Source organism: Neopelma chrysocephalum, unplaced genomic scaffold (assembly GCF_003984885.1).
Source record: "Neopelma chrysocephalum unplaced genomic scaffold, ASM398488v2 Primary Assembly neopelma1_77, whole genome shotgun sequence".
NCBI lineage: Eukaryota > Metazoa > Chordata > Aves > Passeriformes > Pipridae > Neopelma > Neopelma chrysocephalum.
This window is the reverse complement of record NW_020897738.1, coordinates 3751882-3768721: the sequence shown is the minus strand read 5'-3', so window position 1 is coordinate 3768721 and position 16840 is coordinate 3751882. Positions and strand designations below refer to the sequence as shown.

General features: G+C 47.5%; 3 protein-coding genes across 4 annotated transcripts; 1 reads left to right on the top strand and 2 right to left on the bottom strand.

The window, feature by feature from the left end:
* Positions 1 to 20: 20 nt before the first annotated feature.
* SNRNP35 (small nuclear ribonucleoprotein U11/U12 subunit 35) lies at positions 21 to 2150 on the bottom strand. The gene is made up of 2 exons (XM_027689481.1): positions 2018 to 2150; positions 21 to 1543 (listed from the first exon to the last, which is right to left on the bottom strand). Exon 2 carries the CDS (start codon positions 1538 to 1540, stop codon positions 743 to 745), a length of 798 nt encoding a protein of 265 aa, XP_027545282.1. The 5' UTR covers positions 1541 to 1543; positions 2018 to 2150; the 3' UTR covers positions 21 to 742.
* On the top strand, positions 2151 to 6571 carry RILPL2 (Rab interacting lysosomal protein like 2). The gene is made up of 4 exons (XM_027689482.1): positions 2151 to 2521; positions 3286 to 3437; positions 5709 to 5819; positions 6292 to 6571. The coding sequence occupies exons 1-4, from the start codon at positions 2168 to 2170 to the stop codon at positions 6314 to 6316; spliced, it is 642 nt and encodes a 213-aa protein (XP_027545283.1). The 5' UTR covers positions 2151 to 2167; the 3' UTR covers positions 6317 to 6571.
* Positions 4691 to 16694, bottom strand: KMT5A (lysine methyltransferase 5A). 2 transcript variants are annotated; one of them, XM_027689480.1, is made up of 7 exons: positions 16505 to 16692; positions 14333 to 14489; positions 13044 to 13260; positions 12314 to 12398; positions 11920 to 11979; positions 10995 to 11185; positions 4691 to 5188 (listed from the first exon to the last, which is right to left on the bottom strand). In XM_027689480.1, exons 1-7 carry the CDS (start codon positions 16658 to 16660, stop codon positions 5182 to 5184), a joined length of 873 nt encoding a protein of 290 aa, XP_027545281.1. In that variant the 5' UTR covers positions 16661 to 16692; the 3' UTR covers positions 4691 to 5181. The 2 variants fall into 2 exon arrangements, with proteins under 2 accessions (XP_027545281.1, XP_027545280.1); XM_027689479.1 differs by lacking the exon at positions 4691 to 5188 and adding an exon at positions 7740 to 9958 and having other exon boundaries at positions 16505 to 16694.
* Between the last annotated feature and the right edge of the window lie 146 nt (positions 16695 to 16840).

The window sequence follows — 16840 nt, the reverse complement described above, 5'->3', positions numbered from 1 at the left end:
TTTCTGCAACAGTTGTGTCCTTTTTTTTCCTGTGGAAAGTTAATACCATCCCTTCTTGGGGATGCAGCCTGTGGATCTGTCTGTGTACAGCTCTTCATGGAAATACAGTGTCAAGCTCAGCAAGGTTTAGGACAGGGCCATTCAAAGCCTTGCAAAATATAGTTTAAAATATGTTACCTATCTGGCTTATGATGACAAAGAACATGACAGAGCCCTTTCTAAAAAGCACTGTAAGCTCCCCAACAGGAGATGTGTGTCTGTACATACATATCCTGGCTCTGAAAAAGGTGCTTGGCCTCTGTTTTCCCCAAATCAGCAGCAAACCCACTTTCCAGAATGGATTTAAACCCTGTGCAGGCAGGACTTCACTGGCAGAGAGGAGAGAACAGAGTGGGTGCAGCTGCAACATTTACCCATGACACCATCCCTCAGTGAACATCCATGGATTCATCAGGAACATGAGGCATTTTCTGACCTGTTTACTGCTCTGTGGTGCACATTCCTCGTGTACAAAGGAGTCACATCCTCCCGTGACACACAAAATGGATTGGTCACATGCTTCTCTCTCACCTGGCAGAACTAGTTAAGGATACCGCATCACTAAAAGTCCTGCCTGTCCCAGTATCTTCAAGAAAATGAAGTCACGTTCCATCAGCTTCTGTTTTGGGGCCCATTTTTCAGAAGCTTTAGTTTGTTGCTATTCTATTCCTGTATTTCCAATAAGTGAGTGTTTCATGGTCACCTATCTGTACTTATCATCATCTCTTTGCTTCTTGGGCTCTCTCTCCCTGCTCCGGTCTCTATCCCTGTCCTTCCTGTCTCTGTCCTTCCTGTCCCTCCCTCTGCTCCGCTCCTCTCTGGAGTCCCTCTCCCTCTCACTGTCACCCCAAGCCCACGACCGCTCCCTTTCTCCCCAGCGCTTGTCTCTGCTCCTCTCCTGGTCCCGGTCCCTCGTTCTCCAGTCCCTCGTTCCCTCACGAGACCAGTTTCTTTTCTCCGATGATCCTTCTCCATAGAAATCATTTTTCACGTTCGGCAAATTGATGGGCTTTCGGAAAGGTCTGTCCCGTCCTCCAAACCGCAGCTGCCCGGATTCTTTTTTGCCTCCAAAGCCACCTCCGAGCCTCCGGGGAATCCATCCTTTGAGAGTCCTTTCCAGCTCAAAGTCTACAAAGATCTCGTGCTGGTCGATGACCAGCCTGTTGGCGTCTCTGTGGGCCTTCAGGACTGCGCGCTCCTCCTTGTACTCAATGAAGGCATAACCCTTGGAGAATCCCGTGACCAGGTCCCGAACCAGACGGATCTTCCTGATGTCTCCATACCGGGAAAAGACCTCCTTTAACTTCTCCTCTGTGGTCTGAAGGTTGAGCCTCGCCACAAAGAGGGTGAGGTGAGGGTCTCCCGTGACTCCCTTGTTGGGCACGTACCGTGCCAGCATCGCCCGCCAGATGGCCCGGTCGTGGGGCTCCTCATCCGTGCCGTCGATGCTGCCGGCCTTGAGCGGGTCGTACTCCTTCGCTATGGGGGCCCAGTCAGCCATGGCCTGCGGGGGGAAACACAGGTCGCACAGGCTCACAGGAGCAGGCACAGGCTGTGCGAGGAGCGCTCCCAGCCCCGATGTACTGTGCCTTCATTCAAAAATCCCCCAAAGTGAGATAAACGTAAATAAAGCAGCCGCGTGGCTGTTGTCTGAGTTCCCCTCCCGGGGCAGGGCCGTGCCGGGAGCCGGAGCCGTCCCCGGGCCGCAGGAAGCCCGCGGGCCTGGCCCGGCCCGTTCCCCGCCCGAGGAGGTCCCTCAGACCCGTTCCCGCCGCCGCCTCTCCCCTCCCCTCCTGTCCCGGTTCTTCGGGCCGGGGCAGCCGCGGCCGCTCCCGCCGGGCTCCATTTCAGCCCCTTTCCCCGCTCCCGCCCGGCCGGAGCCCTCCCGTCCCCCCGGCCCAGCCCCGCTCCCGGAGGGCGCTGCGGAACCGGTTCGGTGCCGGCTCCCGGGGCTGACCGAGGGCCCCCCGTCCCTTACCGGCAGCGGCGGGCGGGCGGTGCCTCCTCAGGGGAAGGGGCAGGGCGGGAAGCGCGGCCGGGCCGCGGCCACGGGCCCGCCGGCGGCAGGAGGGGCCGCTCCGCCCGCGCCAGCGCCGCCCGGGCCGGCGGGAGGGAGGGAGCGGCGGGAATGCAGCGGGGCCGGCAGGAGGAGGAGGAGGAGCTGGACGACGAGGAGGAGGAGGAGGATGGGGATGGCGGCCCGGAGAGCGCCCTGGAGAAGAGCCCGTTCCAGCTGACGGCCGCCGATGTGTACGACATCTCGGCCGTGGTGGGCCGGGACCTGCTGCAGCTCCGCGCCGGGCCCGAGCTCCCCGCCGCCCGCGCGCGGCTGCAGTTCAGGATCGTGCGGGTGCTGGAGATGCTGGAGGCGCTGGTGAGCGAGAGCAGCGTGGCCGAGGAGCAGCTGCGGCGGGAGCGGGACAGTCTGCGGCGGGAGCTGGAGCAGCTGCGAGCGGCGGCGGCCCCAGGCAGCGCCCCGCAGGTGGGTGCGGGACAGGCCGGGGCACAGGGACACGGGCCGGACGCGTGCGGGTCGTGGAGCCCACTTCGAGCAACACCAGAGGGGCCGGAGGATACTCGTGGTCTCTTTTGTCGCAGCAGAACGAGTCTCACAATGTCAATTCCCGTCTTTGGCCATGAAGCCTTGGAGCTCTTCCCGTGGGGTGTTACAGGTCACAGTGCTGTGGATCCCCCGCTCCCGTTTCACTGCTTTATCTCAGCAACGTGCGGTGCCAGCAGAGTTGTTCAGGCGCTCACAGAGTTCACCGAGTACAAACCCACCGCGTTCAGTTCTCACACAGCACCGGCCCCACACGAGACAACTTGCCATTCAAGCAAACGCTGGAGCTTTGTTACTCTGTGCAAGAGAAACTGTGACCAAAAAAAGCCATTACCACAAAGGTCTTAAATTAGGAAAGGAGAATTCAGTTCTCCCCTATCTCTGCCACAGATGTGATGTTAGATTGCTTGGCCTCTCCCACCATCAGAAAAGCTGATAAAAGCAGCTTCTTGGCAAACTAAATTGCAAACACTTTGGGACAGAGACGTTGCTTTTAGCTGTGGTCAGAGCCTGTCACAGTTGGGCCTGGAAATGCAGTCACCAAGGGAATACAAAAGTAATATGAAGAACTATAATTAACTGCTTGGGGAAAAAATCAGGACTGTGATCAACTTGTACTAGTCCTACAAATTACTCCATGGTTTTGAGAGGTTACAAGATCATGACCAGCACTGTTTCTTTTCCAGGTCAGCCTTGGACCAGATAAAATGGTGATCGACCTCACAGATCCCAACCGGCCACGGTTCACATTGCAGGAGCTCAGAGATGTGTTGCAAGAGAGAAACCAGCTGAAAGCTCAGCTTCTGGTGGTGCAAGAGGAGCTACAGTGCTATAAGAGGTACAGCATGAAGGCACCAAAGAACTAATTACTAATAACAATTAATTACTTCTTGTATGGGGAGCTTTTCAGATGAGAGCATGGCAGGCTTGGGCCAGGCACTGCCCAGGCGTGTAAGAGACACCTGTGCTCCTGAAAGCATTCAAAGAAAAACAGGGGAACAATGAAGTCTCTATGCAACATAATTTTAAAACTAAACTCCCTTTTGCTCTGCACAGTTCTCAGCCTGTTCCCAGAGTTGTCCCCTACTCACAGTTACTCCCACTCCCCATCCAGTGGGTTCCTGTGCACAGGAATCCATCTGTGCAGTCACAGCAGTTGCACACACCCTGTGTCCAAAGCCACACCACACACTGAAGAGCACGGGGGTTTCCAGCTCAGCTTGAGTCAAAGTTTCCTTCCTCCTGCAGTGTGGGGACACTGCCTTATCTCTGGTCCCGTGCTCCCATGGGGGTATGGACTGCTCTAGGGACAGAATATTGAGCTATTTCATCATTCAAGAGAAGCTGTGGGGGTTTAGGACTGCCAACAGAGGGTTGTGTAAGGCACTTGAACTGTGCAGAACAAGTGCTTTGAGAGGAGGGTTTGGTCTTTCTCAGAGGGACCAGCCTGGGAGAACCGGTGTGAGCCAGAGCATGGGATGAGGAAGGGTCTTGCTCTTGGTGCTACAAATTCATTCACACCCAAGGCTGCTCTCCTCAACCCTTGCCCTTCCTCAGATTAGGTTATAAACTGTTTGAAGAAAGAAACTACTTCTTAATCTAGACACAAAATAAGCAAATCAGATTTCAGTTGAGGTATCTCAGCAACAGCCTCCTGGATACAGTGAGCCTGCCTTTTGTCTTGTCTGTAACAGGCAGGTTAAGCCAAGAAGTTAAAAGTTAAATCCAAGAATTTACAAACTGCCTGACAGCACTTCCCCAGCTCATCTGGATGCTTTGCTGTGCAGCCAGTGAAATGGCTTCTTGCTTTGATTTCCCAGCTGTTACACAGCTTAGTACAGGCCAAGTTAAAAATTAACAGTGGGAATGTTTTCAGGTTTTGAGTGATTTCAGTCACAGTGCTGTGCACTGAGTGTGTCAGGGCTGCTTTTCAGTTCAAGTAATTTATGAGGTTATCTCCTTGTAGACTGCCATAGCTTAAGCCAAAATCCATCTTCCCTTTAAACAGTCACATAAAATTCTAATTGTAACTGTACAGCCATAAAGAGGAGTTGTGCAGGGGAAGGGGATAAATATATGATCTAAAATGTCTTGTGTATATTGGAAATAAGCTCTATTATGCACATTAGAAATAAGCTCAGTTTAGCACAAGGTACCAAATATCCTCCCAAGGACTGGCTCACACTCACTGATGCTATTTGGGGATTGCAGTTTTCATGGTGATTTCTAGGTAGAAGTTATGCAGATATTACAGCTCTGCAGTGTCACCAAACAGCTCATAGTCCTTTTTCTCCAAGAGGAGAATCTGCCTCAGAATTACCCCATTCCTGATGTCACACCAGTTTCTAGATACTCCGTGTTTGTGTTTCCAAACCCAGCCAAGTGTTGTTTGGCTGCTCCCAGCCTTTGGCTCCTGCAGGCACAGGCTTTGATCCACTCAGCTCTCCCAGCAAATGAGGTCAGTTCAGGACAGTGACTGGCAGGCTGTGAAACACCAAGTGTGCAGGCTGGGAAAGTCCATCCTGGTTCCAAGCAGAGAAAACTCCTTTGGTAAAGCTGAAGCCGGTGCCTGAAGCAGGAGGTTACAACCTGTGGAGTGTAGGAAGAGCCAAGTAGGATCACACAATTGAGAGCTGAGGCAAAGCCTTTCTTCTCTCCTCTGTAGGGTGGAAAGACAAACAGGCACCTGCCTTGCAGGGGAGCTGGGAATATCCCATGTGTTCCCAGCCTTGGTGGCTGCACTGAAGGTATCCCAGATCCACTCATGCAGGGATTCACCTTGTGTGTCTGCACCATCCTGTTATCCTTGGACCTCTGTACATATCCAATGTGTAATTCCACGTCCCTTTCGCTCCCATTATGATTTGCCATTTTTCTTCTGTGGAGAAGTCAGCTTGTTACTTTAGTGTTCCCACTAAAGCATAGCCCCATTGTAATACTTAGGGATAACAATTCATTATTTTCCATTCATTACAAGGAAGAGGCTGGGCTGCCATCCCTGTCCCATGAACTCCCATTCATCCGTGTCCCAGCTCACAGGGTTTAACATGTACACACTGTCACTATGCACAAACCCATGAAAAATAAACAAAACCCTTTCTTTTCCCAGTGGGATCATCTCACAGAGAAAGGACCAAACTGAAGAACTGGAAAAAGAAAGCAGTGGCAGCAGCACTGGCACCAGCAAGGGCAGTGAGGAGAAGACAATCATCAAACGGCTGTAAGTTTGTCTGCAGCTTTTTGGGCAGAATTTGGAAGAACACAGCACCCTCAACCACAGCAACTCCAGGGATGGATGCTGAACTCTAGCCCAGTTGGCTGGATATTGTTTTCTCTTGCTCCCCCTGTAAAGTTAAAAACCTGATAAGGAAATCTTTTCCTGTGGAAAAAGCACTCCACAGGAAGGCAACCTCCACCCAGGCAAGCAGGGAGTCACTTTTTTTTAGGAAAAACAAGTATTTCAGAGCAAAGCAATGCAGTATTTGCCTCCCCTGCCAGCACCTCAGGCCTTTGCTGTGGGAACACACTGGCCCTGGAGGTTTGTTTTCATTGTACACAGTACTCACAAGCTCAGGCCGTGTCCCTAAAGTTCCCCAAAATAGCAGAGCACATTGACACAGCCACCTCACAGCATTTCCAACTGCTTTTCCGGTTGTACATTATTGTTTCCTTTCTGTTGTTGATTTTTTTAGGTTTTCTTTTAAACATGGAAAATGAGCATCCTTAAGGACTCCTGCTGAGCACGGCACTGATGAGGGAGGAGACAAGGGCTGGGAGAAGCAGCATCACTCCTGCTGCAGAGAACGAGCAACCTCATCAAAATTGTGTTGTATAATATTCTTTCAGAATAGTTTTTACTCTGCTTTGTCAGAAACTGTTTAAAACAGACACTTTTTGTATTTCTTAGATTCCTGTCAGATATTACCCACATGTAGAAAATAAACCTTTATACACAGGTGGGGTTTATTCTTATTAAAGGAGCCTGTGATGATCGGTACAACATATTTACCCTGTCCAGCTATCAAAGCACTCAGCCCAAGTAATTTTGCAAGATGGAGATGATATTTAAGAGATACATGGCATTCCCAAGTGGCTGTTTGGGGTTGAGATGAATGATAGTGGAGAAGAGCACAGCAAGGGAAGGAAAGCTGCTGCCTCGTGCTCTGCCCACATGAAGGACTGAGGTGCAGAAATGCTCAGACTGGAACAGATGCACCAAACACCTCATCTCTGACAGCTGAAGGGCTCCTGGGGAAGGCAGCTGTGTTTTGCATAAGCTCTCTTCTTCCCATCAACTGCCACAAGCTGTGTGTTGGCCCCAGTAATGAGATTTATCACCAGTGGAAGGATATAGGACAAACAGAGGAGTGGGAAAAGAAGCCTGAAAGACACCAGTTAGGTTCCCCTTTTAGAAAGGTAGAATATCCAGAGCAGAAAAGCCTGAATAGACATAAAAGGAGCAGTGACAGGTATCAAACTCTGATCTTACTCTCTTCAGAAGTGAAAGCAGGCTCTGAAGTCTTTTGATTCCCTCTCACACACTGGCAGCATGAGAAATATAGGACACTTCACACAACTGCTGGGATGCAGTTTGAGTGTGGCTCAGCAGAAGGCAGAGCTGCAGCCTCCCTTCAGAGTTCCTTGGCAACTGTGCACGAGAAGGCACCACCACAGAGGTCTGACCTCAGCCAGCTGGTATAGGCAGGGTATGAACTGCTGAAGTCATTTTGCCATCTTCAAAATATCAATTTTAGCCATGCCCTCATGATGTATTTTGTAAAGCAGGGCAGCAGGGAAGGAAGTTACTGCATTGCCTGAGCAGAGGCTTTGTGCTTGAAAATCAATCAATAAATAAATAAATAATCACGAATTAACAACAGTCAGGATACAACTCTGAGGTGAAAAGAGATGTGCTCTGAACTCCATCCTCCTGTGGTTTATCCAGGAATGTATTTTCCAATCTCCTTTAAAAAGGGAAGTTTAGCTCCCAAACCAAGGACATCTTGTAAGCACCGAGAAGTGCTTTACACCATATTAGAAGATGAAATCTTCCTAACAGGGACAGAGATAAACATCCAAATGGCAGTTTCTGTGAGAAATATATTGATACCTCAGTTCCTAGGAAAGTCAAGGATACATATGCAGTGCAACATCAGCTTTATTTCCATCTGACCCAGTGCTACTCCATTATCAGTTAAGCCTTTTCAGAGAAGACAACTTTGTTTTTATGTAAAACAGGGAGATCTTTCCCTTTTTTGTTTACAGAAGTGATGCTGAAGAACAGAGGTTTTAAGCTATTCAACCTGATAAAGGACAAGTAAACGTTTAAATAAAATAAAACAAAAAGAATCATTTTACTCTAATCTTGACTTAAGGGAAGTGCTCTAGTTTAAGGGGATACTGTACACACTGCTGAGGTCTCTGCTACTGAGACCCGAGAAAAATCAGTGCCAACTCAGCTAAGTTGACCTTATCTTACCTGAAACTCAGTACATGGAAGGTAACAGGTCTCCAGTTACTCCTTCAGAAACGTGAACATACCCAGGCTGGCTCTGCCGAGTTTGCCTTGTGTTAAGCAGTAAATATCAAGCATTTAATAGCTAATGATTTTCACAGCTTTCTTTCCAATGCTCATGAACTGCAATGGAGACAGGTAGTATAGCAGCCACTTCATCAATAATAAATATATTCTTTATTTTACAGAGACATTGTCTTCAAGTTTTAATTTAAAAAATACATCACTAAGCCACCTCTCTTGCTGCTGGAGCACACAACCAGGATGTTGTTGCTATCTGACCTATCACATAGGCAAGCATAAGATTGTCCTAGAGGGCATTCAGCTGGAACAGCAGCAGCCTTCAAGACATGAGGAATAGAAGACATTAACAGAGCCACAGATTCCTTGCTGACATCTTCCAGCAGCAAGTGTGGCTGATGGCTCACAGCCATTTTCATCTACACACATGCCAAGCCTGCCTTGGCAAAAATTCCAACTGGTAAGAATTCATCTTTAACATAAAGGACCTGCATTGTATTGCCTGCCTATATCCCAGATTTGGTTCTCCAACAGTAACATTCCAAACATCCATGAGATGCCAAGCGCTTGACTCCCACATAACACAGTGAGACCAGACCATGCTGGACAGACCTACAGGACCAGGCAATAAGGAATCTACTTTCTTCACTGCATGAACTTCATTGTTACACTTTGAAGCTGCACATGAAGAGGACTCCTATTTTTGGAACCGCTATGCTCTACTTCAAGCATTCACAGTAAATAAATAGCTTCTGATGTGGCTAATTAGCATAGGAAGGTAATACAAAAATTTTTGGAGAGAGCTTTTTACTTCTTTAAAATCCTCTGGGAGACACCTCCAACAATCAGCCATCAATATAAAAAGGTACCTTCTTAAATTTTAGAAAATAAGTAATGTCAAACATTGATTCTCACTGTGAAGTTCTATCTTCACATTTGTACTCAGTATCCACTCAGACTATCAAAATCCATCCTTGTTTGGCTGGGAGTCATTTCTCCAAAGAAAGCAGCCAATCTGACCATCCTTTTTTCCTCAGTGCCAGTGCATTTAAAGTTCATTGCCAACAGATTATACGACACTGGAAAAACTGGATTCCTACCACAAATTATTGGAGAATGATAGTAGCATCCATGCCAGAGAAGCCTGTCAGCACTGGGCTGGGAACAGCAGTGTGACAGGCAGTCAAGCCACTGCATGAACAGAGTACAGAAGTACTTCTGCTGTCAAAGTTAACGCAGAGTTCATCACCCCAAAGTGGAGCGTGAGATTTTCTTGCAAAAGCAGAAGCACAACCCCAGTGACAAAGTTTCTGTGCAAGTCTTTGACTGCTCAAGTGGCACTGGTCACTGTGCAGAAGCTTTCAGATTTTAGGGAGGGTTTCCTTTTATGATACAAAAGTTTTGGCAATCTAAGATCAATTATTGAAGCCTGCCTGGAAAACTGTAATAGGTGTTTAAATACTGCAAAGCAAAAAGGTAGTTTGTAGGGAGCTCGGAAGACCATAAGCAGTCCACTAAGAAAGCTGAGGGACATGAGGGCAGGAGAAGTAAATCCAGACTCCTTGTAGAACACTCAGTCCAGGAAAAAAAAAAACAAAACAAAGAAGATGAATTAGTGTTTCAGCCATGGATGAGCTTCAATGGAAGCTTTGCTCCTGTCTCCATAGTCGTACAAGAGTTCTTCACCTGCTTTAATGTCCCTGGAAGCAATGAGGATGAGATGAGGAACACCATCGATGTCATGGAGCTTGGTCTGACAGTTGCCACATTTGCTGTGATTAATGAGCCTTCCCAGACGATTTGTTTCCTTTGTAGCATCGACACTGAAAGAACAAGAACAGTTTTTGTGCACCAAAACCCAAGTGCAAACAGGATAAAGAATGGGGAATCCACACAGGGCTTGGAAAATGAAGGAGAAACAGAACATTACAGACCAACCACGATTAAACAGACAGCAATAAATATGGCAATGCAGGGAAACTAAAACCATCTGGGAGATTTTTAATTTAGCACAAAACTGAAAACTCTGGACTGTTTGAGCTCCTCTTTTCAGGAATAGCTGAATCCAGATGTAAGACACCACCAGAGAGGCTGGATACCTTAAATATCCTCCCCTCAAGAAAGCCGTGTCCAAGCTAAGTATATTTACTGAGAAAACCAGCAAAAGTAAATCAGCAAAAGCAAAAGGCTGAGAATGTCTAAATACTACATGCCCAAATTCCAGAGACCTGGATACTCCAGCTCTAGTGCCCCTCACTGCACAAAGAAGTGTTATGGCAGCTATCAAGGCACTTAGAATATAGGGCACTTCAAGGTAATTAATAGGTCACACATGTGGTTAAGTGACCTACGCTCCAGTATCCAGTAGGATCAGCCAAGGAGGAAAGAAGGTAGTCAGAGTAGTTACTTTTAGAGACCTGGAGTTTGGGGCAAATGAAACAGCAAATACATAAAGCATGAACCTGGGGTGGGTGTCAGATGCTGGGAAAACAAGGACACCCACTCAAAGACACTTGAAGGAAATGCTTCTCTTCCAGAGAGTTTGTCCATCCTGCTTTTCAAACCAAATCCTTGCAACTCAGAAAAAGGAGTTAGTTTTAGAAGAGAATAAGCAGGGCTAGAAATCTCATCCAAGCAGATGCAACTCTCCATACAGCTTGTGCTGCACTTCAGAGAAAACTGCTCTGAGTCACCCACCAGCCCAGACTTGGAGGGGGCTCTTGGACCATGGATCAGTGCTCCCAAAGATTTCATAATTCACGGTTCTCATTAAAAACACAAAACTTGCACGAAAACAAGAAAAGGTTTAGCGGCATCCAAAGCCTCTGTGAGCCAACACTTGAGGGAAGAGGAGCTTACCAGTAGGTTTTGCTGAGGTACTGGAAATAGTACATGTAGCAGCCCGTGGATGGATCCTGAGCATACACAGCCTCCCGTTTCTTGGCATCAGTGATCTCTATGAGATCCCCGTGATACTCCACCACAAACTCTCCTCGATTAAAATGTTTAGTAGCAATGACTCCTCTCCCCTTGCCATCGATGTAATCAATCTGGAGAGTTGAAAAGAAAATCAGCTGGGAAATTAGAAAGTATTTACATGATTGCAAATATGCTGATTACGAGGAAATGAGTGATTTGTCATTACAAAATGCTGTCAAAGGGAATTTGTGTCAACTGCAGACAAAACTGTAGAAGCTGCCTGGCATTGTGGAAGAAACACAGGACAAGTTTGGGATACATCCAGGTTACCAGGTAGTTTGACACAAAGGCTTCTAGTTAGAGAAATAAGAATTACTTTAAGTAAACCCTAACTCTTCTCTTTGTATCTGTTTTTCCTTTTAAACTCCCTATGAGCTGGGGCAGTGAGCTTTTCCATTTCATGTGAACGTTAGCATATACAGGTTAGAAAGTTAAAGGAACAATAAGATTGATTACAAAAATTACATTTATCAGCCACCAGTACACTTCAGTATTCCTGTCTCCCCCTGTAAATTGGACAACTCCAAGGAAGTCCTATCACTGTCACAAATGTGACAACCCTTATCTACAGGCTGCTGCTTTTCAAGAATTACAGCTCTTCTGCACTTCCAGGGGCCATTTCTGCTTTAAATTATAAAAGGGGTGATCAGAACAACTCAAATATAAGCTCTTGGTCTCAATAACTGCACTTGACACCAGTGGGATGAAAACCAGTATAACCCATTATCCCAAGAGCCAGATTGCAAACCCACAGCAACGGGTTGTACACAGACTAAGAGCATTTGTTGGTTGACACTGCAGTTACCTTCATTCCTTCTTCTTTCCCACTTGTAATCAGCTCATCTATTTTCCTCCTCTCCTCAGTCTGCAGAAGAAATGAGAACAAACAAAACCACAACTTTTATAGTGTGTTCTAGAGCTGAAAGGCATTACTAGCCAGTGACACTCATTGTTCCAGACTATCCCATATTTCCAGCAAAACTGAATGGCAGAGAGACAGATTTCTACATAAGCAGCTGCATTCTATCCTAGAACTGGACCAGCATTTCCAAATTTTAAGTATGTTCTTAATAGTACTTTCAGTGCACAGTACTATTTGTACTTGGAATGGAAAACATTTACAGGTATTTACACACTTCCTCAAATCTTCAACTAACCAGTCATGTTAGAAGTAATGTCATTTAAACAAGATGCACTACCTCCAATTCAGATTTGCTCTTCCTGGAACTTCTCCTAACTGGGTAATAATCTGTCACTTTTCGGTTTGGTGTCCTTCCTTGTGTTCTAAGGGATAAGAAAGAGAGAACACACACACTTTTCAGACTAATGGTGAAGTTAGGACAGAGGTACTTGCAAGACATTTTTATTTTCAGCTTGGTATGTTGAAAGGTGACCAAGATGAATCGGTGTTTCTTACCAGTATTCTTCAAGCAAAAGCTACATCCCCATTTTCCCCCATGCTATTTCCACTGCTCCAGTACTAATAACAATAAAAATGAGATACCACTGGAAATAAACTGAAGGTCACATCACAAGTCTGGAGCCCCCTGTGTGCCTTGCTAGAAGGCACTCGAAAATTTAGGTCATGAAAACTGCTTGGCAAGGAATTCATTAATGTTAGGTCACATTACTCTGATACCATGAGAAAGAGGATCAGCTCAGCCAGGAAACCTCCAACTGTTCCGTTTCTGACAAGATATGTTCCCATTTGTCCACAGAAAAGTAGGTATTAATGGCTCATTAATTTTTTTTTCCACAGGTGATCAGCAAATATTTCACTTGTGATAAAATGCCCTGACCTTGCTTTCAAGAAAAACAAGACCTCTGCAAGGTAGATCAATACTTTGATGCAATTTTGTGGGGCTTTTAAAGTCCAATATTCCTGAGAAAACAAGGAGCTCTCATTTTACAATTCCACAAGTCACTTACTTTTTCCTTGGTCCACGTTTTGCTTTTACCATCTTTTTCTGAGCTGGCTTTGCATTGGCCTCCTCAGCACAGTCTGCAGGTAGGGGGGGCTTCTGGGTTTCTGCAGTTTCTTGGTTTTGATCAGAGGGCACTGAAGGATTGCACCCACTCTCCTTATCCTTCTGCTCTTCTGCTTTCATAGCACCTTCAACTATTTTGCCACCATTCTTTTTTCCTGCTGACAGGAAAATAAAGTAAGGCCCTGAGCTCAGGACCAGCTATACCAGAGTGCTTTGAGTGAATTCCAGTGGTTTATAGTTCTGCTCCTACCCTGACACCACATCCTCCTGCTCAGACAGCTGCTGCAGAGGCAGGTGAGTGTGGCTTAAAGCTGAATAAGGTTTTCATGGAGAGCCAATGCCCAGGTAAAACAGTTCCATCTGCTGAGTCAGATGTTTCAGTCTCACTGGAGAAGTGAAGCACAGCTGCAAGGCCTCAGCATAGGGACAAGCCAAAGGCATCTTCACTTCCTTGTCAAAACTGGGGAGCCAAATCAGGAGCTAAAGGCCCTGAGTTTGCAGAAAACCTGGCACTTGCCATGTTGAGAGGGACTTACAATACTTGCTGGCTAAAAGCATTTGCATCAAAATGTTTTGACAAATTACCAAGGTTATTAAAAATACACTTTTAAACACAAGCCAGCTGAGTTTTATTTCCTCTTCACAAACTTATGGAACATTCCCATTTCCAGTTACTACAATGAAGCCCCTATGAAACCTGGCACTCAGCATTCACAGTCTGTGCTCCTCCTTCCCACTGCTTTTATTTCTTCCTGAAAATTTGACAACTGTTGTTTCTTCTCCTACAAGTACCTCAACCTCATACCTGATATGACTTTCTATAAATTAGTCAAATTACTGAATAAGTCAGTTTTAGGTAATCAAGCAGACCCCAAAAATTAGACAAACTGCCAAGCCTTGACCTGAAGAAGCAGAGTAGTAATAGAATTTCAGGGAAATTGGGGCATATTGACAACACAAGCATTAGTTTTTTATATCCAGCCAAAACAAACATGGCTAGACAAAAAACATAGGGGAAAAATTGCCTGGTAAACCTATGACTGAAGTTTTGAAAAGGATCAGGACACACCCATCTTTGTAGAGTCCCAGTTTGCCAATAGAGTTGGCAATGGAGGACTGGGAAAGCTGCTGGGCCCGGGGAGCTGCCCAGCCTTGTTCACTGTGTATTAAAATTTTTCAAATTGGGGAGGGGGGGACCACATGTAACAAGAATCCAAAACTCAATCTTACCAGCTCCTTTCCTGTAGGTTTCCTTTAGTGTTTTGCCCTGACATTTCACCTCGTGATACATGACAGAGTTTTCCTCTTGAAGCGGGGGGCGAGCACCAGGAGCTTTGTTAGGGTTCAGGTAGCTGTAGATTTTGGATTGACCAATAAACACATTCTCCTAAAACAGACCCACGCAAAAATCAGTACATCACAGAGATTGCAGGAAATTCAGCTTGGCATCCACAGGGCTGACAGCTGACTGTGCTGATGCAAATTATGCTGCTTTAATGCTGCAGTTGCTGTTTCTAAGTAAAAATATAGCAGTGGTGAGCACCGTGAGAACTTCACTGGTGCAAACTCTCAGTCTGAGAGAGCTTTCACATGAAATGTGGCAGGATGAGGTAGTCAGAACTAACTCCAGCCTCCGCCCTGTGCTTCACAGCATGAACTCTGGTGCTAAAAAAAACCCCAAGCCCAAGCTCCTGGGGAGGAAGGCAGCTCAGAGAGTGCAAGCCAAATAAAATACAGAGACACAGCAAAAATTGCCCAAGCCCAGTACAGACCCCTCATAGGCAGAGACTGTGAGCTACCAGCTACTCCCAGGAGGTGTCAAATGTTACTGCAGTTCTATGTGCTTTACTGAGCAGCGCAGAAGACAGGAATCAGTTTTACACTCTACCTTGAGTGACACCTCTCAGGGAAGCCTGGGAGATAAACAGTGCTATTTATTTATCCATTATATGTGACAAAATAAAGTGTAAAAGTTGTTAATGAAAAAAACAACCCTGAAGAGTGGCGAGCCCAGTGAGGAAAATGGCAAAGCCCTCTGGCATCCAAACACCAGAGCCTGGGGTTTGTTTCCTGGCTCAGGCTCCAAGACACTGCCAGGGAACAGTGTCAAATTCAGCAAAGTTTAGTGGAGTCATGTCACCTTTGCTTTTCCAGTCTCCTGCCACCTGGCTCCCTTTGCCTGGGTGGTGTATGTCGGATTTCAACCCTGAAATCTCAGGGTCTGGGCAAACAGATGCAACTTGGCCAAAATGAGCTTTTCTTGGCTACAGTTTGACTCAATTAAAAGTAATTTTCAGACATTGCAAGCCAGTGAAAACAACAAAAACATGCTTCCATTTTTTTAGGAAAGTAAGGAACAATGGTTCCCATTAGTTAAAAATAATAAATATAACAGACTAAACAAACATCTCTGTATACCTGGGCGCACAAACACTGAAAGAGTAAACAGAGCACACAACACATAGAATAATTTTAATAATTAACATAATCATGAATAACAAACTTCACGTGTACATAATTGACACACAAAATAAGACCAGTTAAAGGCTCAAATCGTAGTCCACCAATAAATTATTCTGAAGATTAGGATTACAGAGAACAGCGTGATAAAAAGCAAGCGAGGTGGACACACCCTGACCCCCCATATTTCTCAAAGGCCTATGAAAGACAAAACCTGCTTATTAAAAAACTGGGTCTTTGAAGCACGAAATACTGCAAAACCACTCCATTTTATCAACTGCAAGCAATAAACCCTGTGCTGCAAAGTTCTCAAGATTTAGTGAGGAGTTTAAATATGGGCATTCTGGGAGAAAGTCCGGAGCAGTGAAGTGCAGCGTCCACCTGCCAGCTGAGCCTTCAGGCTTTGAACACACAGGAAACCAACAACTATTTTCCCAGCGCAGCTTCCTCCCCTCATTCCCAGCCCCCTGCCCGCTGCGCTCCGGGCGCTTCTGAGACGCGGCTGCCACGTCTTTGTCTCTGCCAGGCTGGAGACCCTGAAGAGCAGAGATTCTCCCAGCACAGCAGAGCACAGGAAGGGCTCTGAGCGGCTCTGGGGTTTAATGCAAGAGCCACAATTACCTCCATTGGGCCTTAAATGCAAAGCGACCATCAAAGCTCCAGCCAGCTGCCTATGACAGAACTGCAGGACGGGGGAGATGGCACGGAGGGAGTGCCGGGGCTAGGGCCTGGCTGCTCGCAGGGGAACCACGGGAAGACACCGACTCTACCTAAAGTTAACCGATTTCTCAGTGATTGCAGGGACCCAGAATCCCGGGGCCCCGCGGTTCCCTGGGGCAGCCGCCCGCCGATTCCCAACTCCCCGGGGGGCAGCGGAGAGCGCAGGAGCCCCCCGGGAATGGCCCACCCCGTTCCGCCCGCCCAGGCCCGGGCACTGCTTACCCCGCCGGCCCGGGGGCGGCCGGGGCCCTTCCTGTCGGCGCTCTCGGGGCTCGCCTTCTCCGCGCCGCCCGCCCTGGTCTTGGGCATGTTCTTCCCTAGGAGCGAGGGGGGAAGGTCGGCGCCTGAGCCATGTCCGGCGCGGCCGCCCGCGGTCATCGCCCGGCCGCCCCGGCCTGCGCCATGTTTAAAGGGCTGGATGCGGCAGGGTGAGCCGCGGCGGCCCAGCCCCTTCCCGGCGAGCTGCGCACACCGCGCGGGGGAGGAGTCCCGCCGGCCCCGGCGCCCCGCACCTCCCGGGAGGAGCTTCCGCGCCGCGGAGATGCCCCGCGCCGCGCG

Bases quoted from the DNA above. Each gene is read 5' to 3' on its own strand.
- SNRNP35 (XM_027689481.1), bottom strand. From the start codon at position 1,540: ATGGCTGACTGGGCCCCCATAGCGAAGGAGTACGACCCGCTCAAGGCC.
- KMT5A (XM_027689479.1), bottom strand. From the start codon at position 16,660: ATGACCGCGGGCGGCCGCGCCGGACATGGCTCAGGCGCCGACCTTCCC. The intron at 11,186-11,919 runs GTAACTGCAGTG...TCAACTCTCCAG, and splicing joins GGAAAGAAGAAGGAATGAAG to ATTGATTACATCGATGGCAA. The intron at 9,959-10,994 runs GTAAGCTCCTCT...TTGTTCTTTCAG, and splicing joins TACCTCAGCAAAACCTACTG to TGTCGATGCTACAAAGGAAA.
- RILPL2 (XM_027689482.1), top strand. From the start codon at position 2,168: ATGCAGCGGGGCCGGCAGGAGGAGGAGGAGGAGCTGGACGACGAGGAG. The intron at 3,438-5,708 runs GTACAGCATGAA...TTCTTTTCCCAG, and splicing joins GAGCTACAGTGCTATAAGAG to TGGGATCATCTCACAGAGAA. The intron at 5,820-6,291 runs GTAAGTTTGTCT...TGATTTTTTTAG, and splicing joins AAGACAATCATCAAACGGCT to GTTTTCTTTTAAACATGGAA.